This window comes from Manacus vitellinus, unplaced genomic scaffold, assembly GCF_001715985.3.
Source record: "Manacus vitellinus isolate BGI_N305 unplaced genomic scaffold, ASM171598v3 scaffold_26_pilon, whole genome shotgun sequence".
Taxonomy (NCBI): Eukaryota; Metazoa; Chordata; class Aves; order Passeriformes; family Pipridae; genus Manacus; species Manacus vitellinus.
In genome coordinates, this window is record NW_021939960.1 from 8,735,502 (window position 1) to 8,748,326 (window position 12,825).

At 59.8% G+C, this 12,825-nt stretch overlaps 2 protein-coding genes across 2 annotated transcripts in view; both read left to right on the forward strand.

Annotated features, from left to right (window-relative positions):
- The window catches only part of CCM2L (CCM2 like scaffold protein), a 4,012-nt gene extending 2,188 nt beyond the window's left edge, over nucleotides 1–1,824 (forward strand). Inside the window, exons 3-8 of the mRNA XM_029960409.1 lie at nucleotides 5–55; nucleotides 143–278; nucleotides 436–499; nucleotides 701–848; nucleotides 1,017–1,155; nucleotides 1,354–1,824. Coding sequence (XP_029816269.1) covers nucleotides 5–55; nucleotides 143–278; nucleotides 436–499; nucleotides 701–848; nucleotides 1,017–1,155; nucleotides 1,354–1,631 — 816 coding nt within the window. The 3' untranslated portion in view covers nucleotides 1,632–1,824. The remainder of the gene's footprint in view (nucleotides 1–4; nucleotides 56–142; nucleotides 279–435; nucleotides 500–700; nucleotides 849–1,016; nucleotides 1,156–1,353) is intronic.
- Nucleotides 1,825–4,580: 2,756 nt separating this feature from the next.
- Nucleotides 4,581–12,773, forward strand: HCK (HCK proto-oncogene, Src family tyrosine kinase). The gene is made up of 12 exons (XM_018073898.2): nucleotides 4,581–4,709; nucleotides 5,124–5,166; nucleotides 5,423–5,522; nucleotides 5,670–5,768; nucleotides 5,926–6,029; nucleotides 6,453–6,602; nucleotides 6,898–7,050; nucleotides 7,359–7,541; nucleotides 7,960–8,036; nucleotides 10,419–10,572; nucleotides 10,784–10,915; nucleotides 11,514–12,773. The coding sequence occupies exons 1-12, from the start codon at nucleotides 4,581–4,583 to the stop codon at nucleotides 11,714–11,716; spliced, it is 1,527 nt and encodes a 508-aa protein (XP_017929387.1). The 3' UTR covers nucleotides 11,717–12,773.
- The last annotated feature ends 52 nt before the right edge of the window (nucleotides 12,774–12,825 follow it).

Below are 12,825 nucleotides of genomic sequence, written 5' to 3' on the forward strand. Positions count from 1 at the left end.
GGAGCCCTGCCCCGACGCCTACTCCAACCTCATCATCCTCGCTGTGCCCAACAGGGTGAGCGGCCCCGGTGTGTGCCACCCGCCACCCACTGCCTGCTCCCCCATCCAGCAGCACTCACTGCCCTCCTCCTCCCCGCTGCAGGATGCTGGCGAGGAGTCCTGTGCACTCATCTGCCAAGTGTTCCAGATCATCTATGGGGACCAGAGCATTGAGTGCGTGGATCGTGCCGGGTACCACTACACCTCCACGCCCACACGGCCCTGGCTCTCCAGCAGGAGTGAGTGGCTGGGGGCAGGAGTGGGGGCACCAAGTGGGGTGGCATGGGACTGATGGGTGGGGGTTCATGGACACTGTATGGGGCTGACAGGTCAGGGTGCATGGGCACAGTGTGCGGGGTTTGGCCTCACTATGAGATCTCGGCTCTCCCTCCCCAGGCGAGAGCTGCCGCACAGATGGGACGTATGGTTACGATGCCGACTACAGCTGCTGCAGCTCCTTGTGAGTCTGGCTCCCCCCGGGGTGCCCCTGGACTGAGGGGAGGTGCCCTTGCCCTTGGGTGGGTGCCCCTGCTCTGGGTGGCTGCCTGTCCCAGCTGCAGTGGTGCCCCAGCCCTGTCCCACGGTGGGTGCTGTGCAGTGGATGGAGGGCAGCCAGGCACACTGGGGGTTCAGGGACTCGCTGATCCTCATCTTCCCACAGCAATGGCTCCCACGAGACGTTCGAAGCGTATTACAGTGGCACCTCCTCGCCCTCCTTCCACCGCTCCCACCACAGCCTGGCCACTGCTTGCAGCGGCAGCGACCAGAGCGGTGCAGGGCTGGAGCAGCTGCAGGACTACATGATGACGGTGAGGGCACAGGGATGGGCACGGAGATGGGCAGCAGGCCAGCAGTGCCAGCGGCTGGGGCAGGGGGCAGCAGGCAGGTCTGAGCCCCCTGCACCAGAGAACAGGTGGGGGGACGAGACTGTGTGTTGCCAGTGTCCCCAACCCTGACCTGTCCCTGTGTCACTGCAGCTGCGCAACAAGCTGTCATCACAGGAGATCCAGCAGTTTGCCCTCCTGCTCCGTGAGTACCGGCTGGGCACGCCGGTGCAGGAGTACTGCACCGAGCTCCTGCGCCTCTACGGGGACCGCAGGAAGTTCCTCCTCCTGGGTGAGTGTCTGCAGCCATGCTGTGTTACCCTGCTGATGTCTGTGCAGCCCTCGGGGTGGGGTGCTGGTGCTGGGTGTGCTCCAGGGAGTGTCAAGACCCTGGTGCTTGTGGGGGACAGGATGGGATGACCCCCTGCCAGCAGCCTGTGGGGTTCCCCTGACAGGGGCAGCCTCCTGAGGCTCGTGGTGCCCATGACAGGAATGAGGCCCTTCATCCCTGACCAAGACATCGGATACTTTGAGACCTTCCTAGAGAGCATCGGGATCCGGGAGGGCGGGATCCTCACCGACAGCTTTGGCCGCATCAAGCGCAGCATGAGCAACACGTCGGCCTCGGCTGTGCGCAGCTATGACAGCTGGTCCCTGCGCTCCGAGTCCGAGTCCTTCAACCGCATGATCACAGACATCACCCACGACATCGAGGCGCTGGCGCGGGATGAGGAGGAGGAGGAGGAGGAGGAGGACAACTACCTGTGAGCCACTGCCAAAACGCAGCAGTCACCAATGTGACTTCAAGCTGAGACTTGGAAGGTGCCCAGCTCTGCCCCAGCACGTAGGAGGGGGGACACTGTCCCCACATTTGTCACCATGGGAGGGGACAGGGCTCTGCACTGCCCTACCACCTCTCAGCAGGGCTGTTGGAATCACAGGGCAGCTGTGGCTGTAGGGGAGCCACATATCCTGTAATTTCTGCAGATTTCAATTAAATGCTGGGGCTGGAAGCAGAGCAGGTTCTTCCCCAAGTAGAGGCTGTATCAGGGTGCAGGGGCTGCTATGGTGGGGGGCTGTGCTGAGGCTGGGGGCTGCTGGGCTGGGCTGGGGCACCTGTCCACTCCAGCACCACATGCAGGTCACTCCCAGAGTCTGGGTGCTCCTGGCTGTTCCAAGCTTGCCCCAGCAATATGAGGGGCCAGCGAGAGTGTGCTGGGACAAGAAGGGGCCACAGCTGGCCTGCTGCTGCCTGTGACGCCTGTGTGACACTCGTCCAGCCGCGGCTGCGGGTGTTTCACAAAAGGAAGTTCCTGCCCCGGGACCCGGCTTCCTGCAGCACCGCCCTGCAGCCCCTCCACCGCCGAGGGACAGGGCCTTGCTCCCCGCTGCCTGATGGACCTCAGCTGATGTTCCCTGGCCTCTCTACCCCATCTAATGTCCCATGGATGCTGGCCCTTGGCTGATGGCCCCGAGCTGATGTTCTTTGGCAGGGGACTATAGGACGGCGCTGCAGCCCCAGACTGGTGTGTGGGCAGCAGATGCCGGGGCTACCACAGCAAATTATTTTTTCTCTTAAGAAATTTACATATGCAAACCCCCATGAGGTGAGTTGCTCTTGCGCCCTGGCTGCTTCCTCTGACACCCCAAGCCCAAGCAGCGCCGTGGTCAGGGGCATGGCAGAGCCATGGGTCCCCTTGCTGATTCTGTCCCTATCCCAAATTCAGGGGTGCTCTGGGCAGAGCAAAGGCTGGAATGCTCTGGGGCTGGATAGGGCACCAAGAGGAGTTTAGGCATGGTAATACCAGGGCCAGCAGGGGACCTGGGGCACCTCCACCCCTCTGAGCTGGGCTTCACAAACCCCATGCCCCCCACCTCCCATGTCCTGCACCCCATCATGGGATGCTCAGGGGTGTCTTTTCTTCTTCCTGGGGATGGAGACCCAGGCTGACTCCGTGGTCTGTGCTCCACTCGTGCCCCCCACTGCCCATCAGGTGAGGAAACATCCTGGGGGCTACTCTGTGGTCCCAGGACCCAAACCCGCGCAGGGTCCCGGCGGCAGTGGGTGGGGAGAAGGGCTCTGACACCCGTCGGGGGGACCCCAAGGACAGCGAGGTGACGAGAGGCTGGGATGTCCTTGCGGTGCTTTTGGAGGGGTCCCCGCTGTCACGCCGGTACAGGAGGAATCGGCCGCGTCCGCCCCGTCCGGCAGCACCGGCGGAGTCGGGGCGGGGCCGTTCCGTGAGGGGCGCGGTCTTATGGGGGGAGGTGGGAGCACAGCCGGGCAGAGCAAAGCGGCGGCGGCAACCCGGGCTCCCGGACCGGGACTGGGAGCAGAACGGGGACGGGGACGTGCCCCGGGAGGGCGGCAGAGGTAAGAGCTCGGGGAGCGGAGCCCCGAGAGCCGCGGGACAGGGCGGAGGAGCCCCGGGACCGGGCACGGGCAGCCCGGTGGGTCCGTCCCTGCGCCGGGACGGTCCCGCTCAGAGCGGCGGTCCCTGGGTGACAGGGATGGGGCGATGGCAAGGAATCCAGGGGGTCTCGGCTGGGCACGGTGTAGCCCCGACGAGGGGGTCCCTTTTAGTGGCCTTGCAGGGGCTGCCGAGGACTTGCTGCTGCCCTCCCCGACCGAGGGCACGGGGCAGCAAGGACAGGGGGCTGCGGGCAGCCGTTCTCCCGGAGTGATGGGCACTCGCATCCAATCTGGTCCTCCCCCTGTGACTGGGGACATTGCACAGGCCCTGGGACACGGCTCTCGGGAGTGGGATACATCAGGAACGCCAGCTATGCCACGTGAGCCAGTGGGATTGGCACGGCCACACGGTTGGTGCTGAATAGGTGCCAGCAGGACCCTTGAACCCTCGGGGATGGTCGTGTTTCATGATGCCCTGACCCAGTGTGGGACAAACACAGCCAGCACTGGCCGTGGCACTGGTGTGGGGCACAGCTGAGTTTAACCCAGGTGCCGTGTGGGTTTGCCAGGATGGATCCAGCACAGTCCAGAGCCTGTGCCCAGTGAGGGGGGCAAGCTTCACAGCTGCCACTGCTGCTCCTGCTCTGCCCTGGGCTTTGGCACACGGGGAAGGATGAGGAATGGGGTGTTGATATGACAGTGATGTCCCTGGAGAGTCGTGGAAGTGCAACTGTGCTGTGCACATCGAGGGCTCAGCCCTGAGCTTCCTCCTTCACTGTCACCACCAGCACCTTCTCCTTTCTCAGCACCCAGGTCTCTCCGGTCAAGGGAAGTTCATTTGCGAGGGGTTTCCCACTCTTGCTGCTTCCTGAAGCATTTTTTTTCCCACTGAGTTTCTTGGGGAGCTGGAGAAAGTTGAGAATTTCCCTTCACCCTGGGCTGGCTGTTCGAGACAGCTCCACCCAGCAGAGAGCAGGGGAGCGTGGTGGGGAGCAGTGACCCGTGGTGGGGAGCAGTGACCCATGGCGGGGGGGCCACAGGCACCAGCAGTGCTGTGTGGGGAGTCCCGAGCTGCGGGGGAGACCACCGTGATGAGGGTCCCACTTTGCAGAAGACACCAAGTGGCTCTCTGCTGCCACGGTGCCCACTGGCTGTAGCCTGTTCTGAACTGGGGAAGAGCTGGGAAGTTGCTCCATGGCAGCTGCTGTTGTCTGCCCAAAATTTGCCTGCTGTGACAGAACGGGGCTGGAGCAGGGCTTTCACCTCTGTCGCAATGGCCTCACTTCCCCTCCCTCGGCTGCAGCATGGGCTGTGTGAGGTCAAAGGCAGCTGATGTCCAAGAGAAGACGGTAAAAACTGATCCTGACCCTGATCCCGACCCCGGCATCCAGCAGGGCCACTATGTGAGGGACCCCACGGCCGCCAACAGGAGGGTGAGTGGGAGCTGCTGAGTGAGCCGGGGGTTCAGGGCTGAGCCATCATGGGGGGCTCAGCCCCTCTCCTCCAAGGAGCTGCCAGCACTGACAGTGGGGCCAACTGTGGGTACTGGCAGTGCCTGTGCACTGGGGCAGGGACTTGGCTGTGGGGTAGGAGCCCAGGCCACACTGGAACAAAGCACAGAAAAGACATGATGGGAATCCTGGAATTATGGAGAAAGGGAGAGAAAAACTAAGGTGTTGGGAAGGGATGGAAATGCTGGTGCTGTGTGGGTTGTTGTGTCAGGTGGCGCTGGTGATGCCCCTTGGTGCCCTCCTGTCCCTGCCACTGCTGTTGAGGGCCAAGACCCCCATGGGAAACAGGTCTCTGACACCTGCAATGTCACTCTCTGGTTTTGTCCCACTTTCCAGAACACTCATGTCCCCAGTGTGGCTGTGCCCTTGCCTGAGGATGGTAGGTACAAGGGGGCTGCAAGTGGATGCAGGAGGTGGGAACGTGTGGGGTCAGTGTGGCTGGGTCCTCTCCAACCTGGGGGGAACACTGCTGATCCTTGTGGGATGGGAACTCTGGGCCCCTCGAAGGCCAGATGTGACGTGATGAAGATGGGGGTGCTGGGTGCTGCAGGGGTCCTGGCCAGTGTTCATGGCAGGAGTGGCTGGGCAGCCATCCCAGTATGGGGAGGGGTGCCCAGGGAGCTCCCTTGCTGCAGTCTCAGGGGACTGTGTGGTGCTGGCACTCTACGACTACGAGGCAATGAACGCTGGGGACCTCAGCTTCCAGAAAGGAGAGCGGCTGAAGGTGCTGGAGGAGTAAGTGCTGCTGGCATTCCCCCACCTAGGGTTTCCTGAAGGCTTGCATGGCCCTGTCAGGATTTTTTTCTGGAACTTGCTCCTGGAGGAGCTGCAGGTGCCCAGTGCCAGGTGCCATGAGCCGACCCAACGGTGTTTCTGTCACAGGTCAGGGGCCTGGTGGCAAGCGCGGTCACTGGTGACAGGACGTGAAGGCTTCATCCCCAGCAACTACGTTGCCCGAGCTGACTCCCTGGAGACAGAGGAGTGAGTCCATCCCTCTGTGGCAGATCCTGGTCCCATGGGGTGCTACACTCCCTCACCTCAACTGTCCCTATTCTCACCCACGTCCTGCCCTCAGCCCTGCCCCGCACCAGCCTGGGCTCCCCGGCAGCATTCCTTGATTCCTTTGGTTCTGCTGCAGGTGGTTTTTCAAAGGCATCAGCCGGAAGGACGCGGAGCGGCAGCTCCTTGGCCCCGGGAACATGATCGGGTCCTTCATGATAAGGGACAGCGAGACGACCAAAGGTGCAGAGAAAGGGGTGTTTGGAGCTCAGTGAGGGGGAACACCCGCCCAGGGAGCCTCCCTCACCCACATTTGCCTGGCAGAGGAGCTCAGGAGATCCCTCCCCAGGCTGGGGGCTCTGCTGTGCTGCACGCAGGGACTGGGGGGCCCGTGTCCCTGCAAGAGCCCATGGTGCTGCCACATGTCCGAGCCCCGTGGCAGGGACAGGGGGATGCACTTGAGGCTGCTTTGGGTGCTGAGGATGCCTTGGGTGTTTGGGGCACAGCCGTAGCTGGCCTGGGGCTGAAGGGGTGGCGGCAGCACGGTGGGACGGGCGCTGCTGGCTCTGCTGAGCGACAGCTCCATGAGTGCCGGGAGCATGGGATGTCCGGGCACAGCAGGGCTATGTCCCTGTGGGGGCTGCCAGCTCACCCCTCCCCAACCAGGCTGCTACTCGCTGTCGGTGCGGGACGGGGACGAGATGCAGGGCGGGGCAGTGAAGCATTACAAGATCCGAACCCTGGACAGCAGCGGCTTCTACATCTCCGCACGCAACAACTTCAACACGCTGCAGGAGCTGGTCCAGCACTACAAGGGTGAGCCCTGGCACGCCCGGCCCCACCACCACAGGTGGGGCTTTGTCCCTGAGCCAAACAGCCACCAGGCAGACAGGGGTGTGCAGATGCTGAGGGGCTCCTGCCCGACACTGCTGGGCTCCTGCCGTGGCCCCGGCTGTGACATGCAGCGATTCCCAGACCTTCCCCTGGTGCTGTGGCTTGCTGGCTGTCACTGCTGTGGGTGTTGGTGTCCCTGAATACCCACGGACTCCCCCTTGAAGCACAGTGTGGCCGGTGAGACGGGCCAGCTAATGGTCCTGGCTGCTCCCTGCAGGTCAGAGTGATGGGCTGTGCCAGAAGCTCACCCACCCCTGCCACGTGCCCAAACCGCAGAAGCCCTGGGAGAAGGATGCCTGGGAGATCCCTCGGGATTCACTGAGGCTGGAGAAGAAGCTGGGAGCTGGGCAGTTTGGAGAAGTGTGGATGGGTGAGAGTGAGAGGGAGGCAGCTGTGAGAAAAATGAAGGTGATGGTGAAGGAGGAAGGGTGAGGGATGGGAGAGGAGGTAGAGGGATGCTGGGATGAAAGAGGTGGAGAGGGAGAGGAGCAGGGGGACATGGAGGTGGCCTTGCCTTAATGCAGGGGCTGCTCAGGGCTGGGTGTGTGGGGACAGCCATGGGCTGTGCACAATCTCCAGCCCTCACACAGCAGCTGCGTCTGCAGGGCTGGGGAGTTTGACTCCAAAATCCAGTGCTCCCAGTGCAGCCTGGGAATGGTCTGTTGTGCCACCCCCCAGCTACCTACAACAAGCACACCAAGGTGGCTGTGAAGACGATGAAGCCGGGCAGCATGTCCGTGGAAGCCTTCCTGGAGGAGGCAAACCTGATGAAGACGCTGCAGCACGACAAGCTGGTGAAGCTGCACGCGGTGGTCACCAGGGAGGAGCCCATCTACATCATCACTGAGTTCATGGAGAAAGGTGCCACCCACATCCCTGAGTGGTGCCTGTGGGCCAGGCTGAGTGGCAGCACCTGGGATGGTGCAGGAGCAATCCTGCATCCCTGGGCTCTGCACCAGCTCCTGGGACACTGGGAGCAGGTCTGGCTCCAGCCACTGCCTTATCCACCGGGGCAGGGTGCTGGGTGGGGGGATGTGGTGACAGCTCTGGGAGAGGAGGGACCCCCGAGAGGGGACAGATGAGGAGGAGCACTCAGCAAGGCAGAAGGGAACCTGCAGCAGTGTTTGCCCCTTGGCCAATCCATGGGAGCAGGGCGGGGGATCAAATGTGTTTCCTGAGTCCCCTTGTCCTGCTCGGCTCCCTGGGACCCTGTGCCACCCTGAGGATGGCCTCAGGCTCCAGCTGACCCATCAGCCCTGGCACTATTACCTGTCTGCAGGGAGCTTGCTGGATTTCCTGAAGACCAATGAGGGGAACAAGCTGCCACTCCCGAAGCTGATCGACTTCTCTGCCCAGGTGAGGACCTTCCTTGGCTCCTGCTCCCCCTTGTGCCTCTGAGAAGGATGAACGATGGTATTGAATTTACTTGGGGCTTGAGCAGCACCAGCCACGAGCCTGGGTCTGACCAGGCAGACATTGGGAGTGCTGGCGATGCAGTGAGGTTCCCCTGTGGGCAGCTGCTGTCTGCTCACCATCCCCGTCCCACCACCTGTACAGGAGCAGTTGTGTGTGAAAGGAGAAGTGGCAGCTTTCCCCCACCCAGCCTGGTATCTGCAGCACGCAGCCAGCCCCCCCTGCACCCAAGCAGTGCCCACCAGAGCTGCACAGAGCCTGGGAGGGAGGTTGGACAGGCTACTCCTTCCAAGGGGCCAGGAAACCTGCGACTTCTAAGGCTGCTGTGGTTCCTGCAGACCACACAGGGGCTGTTGTGCTTTGTGGATGTTCCAGGGGTGAGGGATGGTTGTGTTTTCACAGCTCACATTTGCACAGTCCCTTCTCTGGGACGTGCTGGTGCTGGTCGATGTGGCCCATTCAAGCCCAGGGCTAAGCTGTTGGTTTCTATTGCTGTGACAGTTTACCTGCAAACCTCACCTCCCAACTCGGCCCACAAACCCAGTGTGGCCACATGCCCACCCCATCCCACCCATGTCCCCAGCAAGGTGCTCTGAGGCAGTGCTTTACCCTGGCTCAGCCTTGCCTCAGGCAGGACCCAGCTCAGCTGTGGGGGTGTGAAGCCACATGGGTTTAACAGGACCCCTGCAGCACGATCCTGTGTGCTCCCAGTGCCTGGGAGGCTGAGCCAGCCACAGTTCCTGGTCTCTAGGAGGGACTAGGAGTACTCTCTAGGAGTACTTCAGTACTGTGTTGGCCCACAGGAACGCCTATGGGAGGTTTGTGGTTCACTAAAGTCACCAAAGGACTGTCACGGGCAGAGGGAGGCAGCTGGAGAGGCAGGAGCACTCAGTGAGAATTATTTCAGGGATATTTTCAGGACCTGATTTTGAACACAGCAGAATTTGCTGTTATACACCTCGGTCCATGTGTGTAACCATTTGTACAACCACTGAGTCCCTGCTGCTCCTCCAGTGCCCCCCATTGAGGGCCAAATCCAGGGACCCTCTGAGCTGAGCTTGGTACCTCTATGAAACATTTCTGAGAGACACCTGAGCAACAGGAAAGGCAAGATGGGAGCCCAGACCCCGGGGGTTTAGACCAGGTCACTGGCTGCTGGAGCGGGCTGTGCCGGGGTCTGCGGATCAGCTGTGCACTCCTGCACACCATCTGTTCCCAGCAAGCTGGATCATGCCAACCCCCAGCTTGGCCCACAGCTCTGAGGAGCTGCTTGGAGCAGCACTGGGGAGCAAAGGCTGATGTGCTGCCATGAGCAGGCAGCAGCCTTGCACTTTGCTGGGTCTGAGTCACTGCGGCAGAACTGCATCTGTGGTCATGGAAATGATCCTTCTGCTCTTGCACTGCCTGTTTACTTCTGTATTTTGTGGGGAGAGCTGTGTGAGAGCTGCACCTCACACTGGGCTGGCTTGTGCTGGTGTGGTGGGGATGGGGGGTGTCCCCTCCGCCTGCTCGAGCCCCTTCACCACCTGGATGCTGGTCACATCCAGGCATGGGGTAACTTGGCACAAATTTGGGGGTTGGTTGTGCACACACCAGGTCACCTCTGCATGATCAGGGCTGACAGCTGCACACACTGAGTGCAGAGACTTCTGAAGATGGAGGTGGGGGGGATTACTGGGGGCCAGGACAGCCATATTGCTCCCAGGCAAGGCTGACTGTTCACAAACTAGTCTGGGAGACTCCAGGCATCTCCCCACCCTACCCAGGAAAGCCACCTCTGTGGTTTTCTGCCCTGGCCAGGGAAGCTCTGCGATGCAAACCCTTCCTGCAGTAATCATAGTCCATTTGTTGATCCCTTTGTGCAGGGGGAACAGTTAACTCCCTGCTTCCCTTTGTGGATGTTTTTGGAGATTGGCCTCACATCTTCTCTGAGCAGAGACTGACATGCTTGCCTCCACATCCACACGGTCACCCAAACCCCGACCTCTCCTGCAAGGGATTCCCTGCTCGGAGCACAGTTCCCACACAGGAGTTGGTCCCACAGAATCACAGAATGGTTTGGGTCGGAAAGGACTTTAGAGCTCATCTCATTCCAACCCCCCTGCCATGGGCAGGGACACCTTCCACTAGATCAGGTTGCTCCAAGCCTCGTCCAACCTGGCCTTGGACACTTCCAGAGATGGGACATCCATCTCCTGCTGTGGCTCAGCCCCCTCTCACCCCTTTCTGAGCGCTGCCCAGAAGCTGTTGACTTCTTCAGCGCTGGGTGGGGGGGGGTGTTATTTCAAGCAGCCTCTTTGCATTTCCCTCGTTACCCTGTGGCAGATTGCAGAAGGAATGGCTTTCATTGAGAAGAGGAACTACATCCACAGAGACCTGAGAGCTGCCAACATCCTGGTGTCAGCAATGCTGGTGTGCAAGATTGCAGACTTCGGGCTGGCCAGAGTCATCGAGGACAGCGAGTACACGGCCCGGGAAGGTGGGGAGCTGCTGGGGGGTGAAGGGTCTGAGGGATCCCTCAGAGCCACTGACCAGTGTGTGCTGGGTGTGTGGACAGGGGAGGGAAGCTCCTCTCATTTGCATCACTTCACTTCCTCCTCTTCTGTTTGTTTCTTGTTCCCCAAATTTCACCACCCGTTTCTCAGCATTTGGGTCCGAGTTCATGTTTCCTGTTGTATCTCTTTGTCCAGGTGCCAAGTTTCCCATTAAATGGACTGCACCAGAAGCCATCAACTACGGATCTTTCTCTATAAAATCTGATGTCTGGTCCTTTGGGATCCTCCTGACCGAGATCATTACCTATGGACGCATCCCCTACCCAGGTAGGAAGGTGAAATGCCTCCTCTAATCTGGCTCCAAGACACACTCCACTTTTTGGGCCCCACCCCTGGCATCTAAGCTCCTCCAGCACCATGGGAAACCTCTGTAAACCCTTATCAGTAGGGACCACTCTCTATTTTATACTAATTGTTACTTTGGTATCTTTTTTCAACAGGAAATTAGTCTGTAAATCCTGCTGTAAATGAGCCAGAAAAGATCTGGTGTAGCACAAATGGCTGTTCTGAGGAGCAGCTCTGCCCCCCCACTGACCTGTTTTCATTGGAAGCAATGGCTCGTTACAGACTCAGCACAGGGAGACGTGGAGCCTTTATTTTTTTTTTATTTTAATTTATACAAAGTGATTATAAGCCCCATCTGCTCTGGGGTACAAAGCTCCATGCCACAACTAACCCAGCGCCTCGGTTGTCCGCATGTTTCCCTGACCCGGAGCAGCAGTTCCCCCTTCCCAACCCCTCTAACCACTCTTTTTCCTTCCTGGTGACATTGCCCACAGGGTGAGCAGGTTTGGGCGTGGGGTTTGTATGCCTTTTAAGGAAATCCATGTGTGTGGTGTCCACCTTTGCCTCCCTGTTTCTCCAGGGATGTCGAACGTGGAGGTGATCAGGGCGCTGGAGCGCGGGTACCGCATGCCCCGCACGGAGAACTGCCCCGAGGAGCTGTACGACATCATGATGAGGTGCTGGAAGGCCAGGCCTGAGGACCGTCCCACCTTTGAGTACACACAGAGCGTTCTGGAGGATTTCTTCACTGCCACAGAGAGCCAGTACCAGCAGCAGCTGTAGCGCAGGACGCTGGGGGCAGACACTGCAGTGACCACACATCCCGCTCTTCCCTGTCCCACCCGTGCCCTGCTTCTCCCGCCAGCCTGGCCCTGGATTTCCCAGGATACATCGTGGCCGAGGAGCCACAGCCTTCCTGGAGCAGCTGGGCTGGAAGCAGAGCAGGAGGGAGCCATGCTCGGGATGGATGGAGAGAGAAGTGATGTGTGGCTGTACCCTGTGCCTTTCCCAGGAGCCTCAGTGCCTGTGGGAAGCACTGGCTGGACAGTGGTTGCCTTGCTGGCACCTCTGCAGGAGGAGGGACAGGGATGGGGTTGGCCCTGCTTCTGCTACAAAGTAAAAAACCCAGATTAGTTTTTTTTTTAATTCTTCTGAGATCTTATCCTACCATTCTCCAGGTGCTTTAGCTGCGCTGGCCTGGGTGAAATGCCCTGCAGTGCCCGTGCCCCACCTGGTCCCTTTGTGTCCCAGAGATCCCAGGGCATTCCCAGGCGATGCAGCACTTTGACTCATCCTCAGCGCAGGATCCTGGAGTTTGGATGTCAAGTGTCACAGACACGTGTCCTGCTCTCTCCCTCCTGGGTTTCATTCCTCAGTATTTTCACAGCACTCCCCAGTGCAGAGCACAGGTTTGGTGAGGCTGTGCAGGAGGGTGGGCAGACAGACAGACGGCGCTTTTCCAGGCTGTCCCTGGATGGATCCCCTTCTGCTTGCCTTGGGAGGAACCTCTGGAGCCCAGAGTCGTGGCCCAAGGAAACCTCTTCCCCATGGCAAACCTCACAGGCAGGATTTGATGTCTGCTGGGGCATTTGCAGAGCCAGAAAGGGCCTGGTGCTCCCTGCACACTCACTTAATGTTGTCGTTTATTTTTAGTATTTAATGACAGGTTATTTGGGGGAAAGAAGGAAGCAATATATTATTTTTAAGATAGCCCTGTACCTCTTAACAGCAGGGAGATCAGGGCCTGTGATTATATTTTCGATACCAAGAGGCAAATGCCGATGCTTCAGCTCTTTTCTATCTGCTTTGTGAGCTTCTTTTTGTAATCAATAAAGTATTTATCAACCTCTCCTCTCCTGGCCGTTCCTCCTGCTCCGGAGCCCGGGAGGGGG

Bases quoted from the DNA above. Each gene is read 5' to 3' on its own strand.
- HCK (XM_018073898.2), top strand. From the start codon at position 4,581: ATGGGCTGTGTGAGGTCAAAGGCAGCTGATGTCCAAGAGAAGACGGTA. The intron at 5,523-5,669 runs GTAAGTGCTGCT...TTTCTGTCACAG, and splicing joins CGGCTGAAGGTGCTGGAGGA to GTCAGGGGCCTGGTGGCAAG. The intron at 8,037-10,418 runs GTGAGGACCTTC...ACCCTGTGGCAG, and splicing joins TGATCGACTTCTCTGCCCAG to ATTGCAGAAGGAATGGCTTT.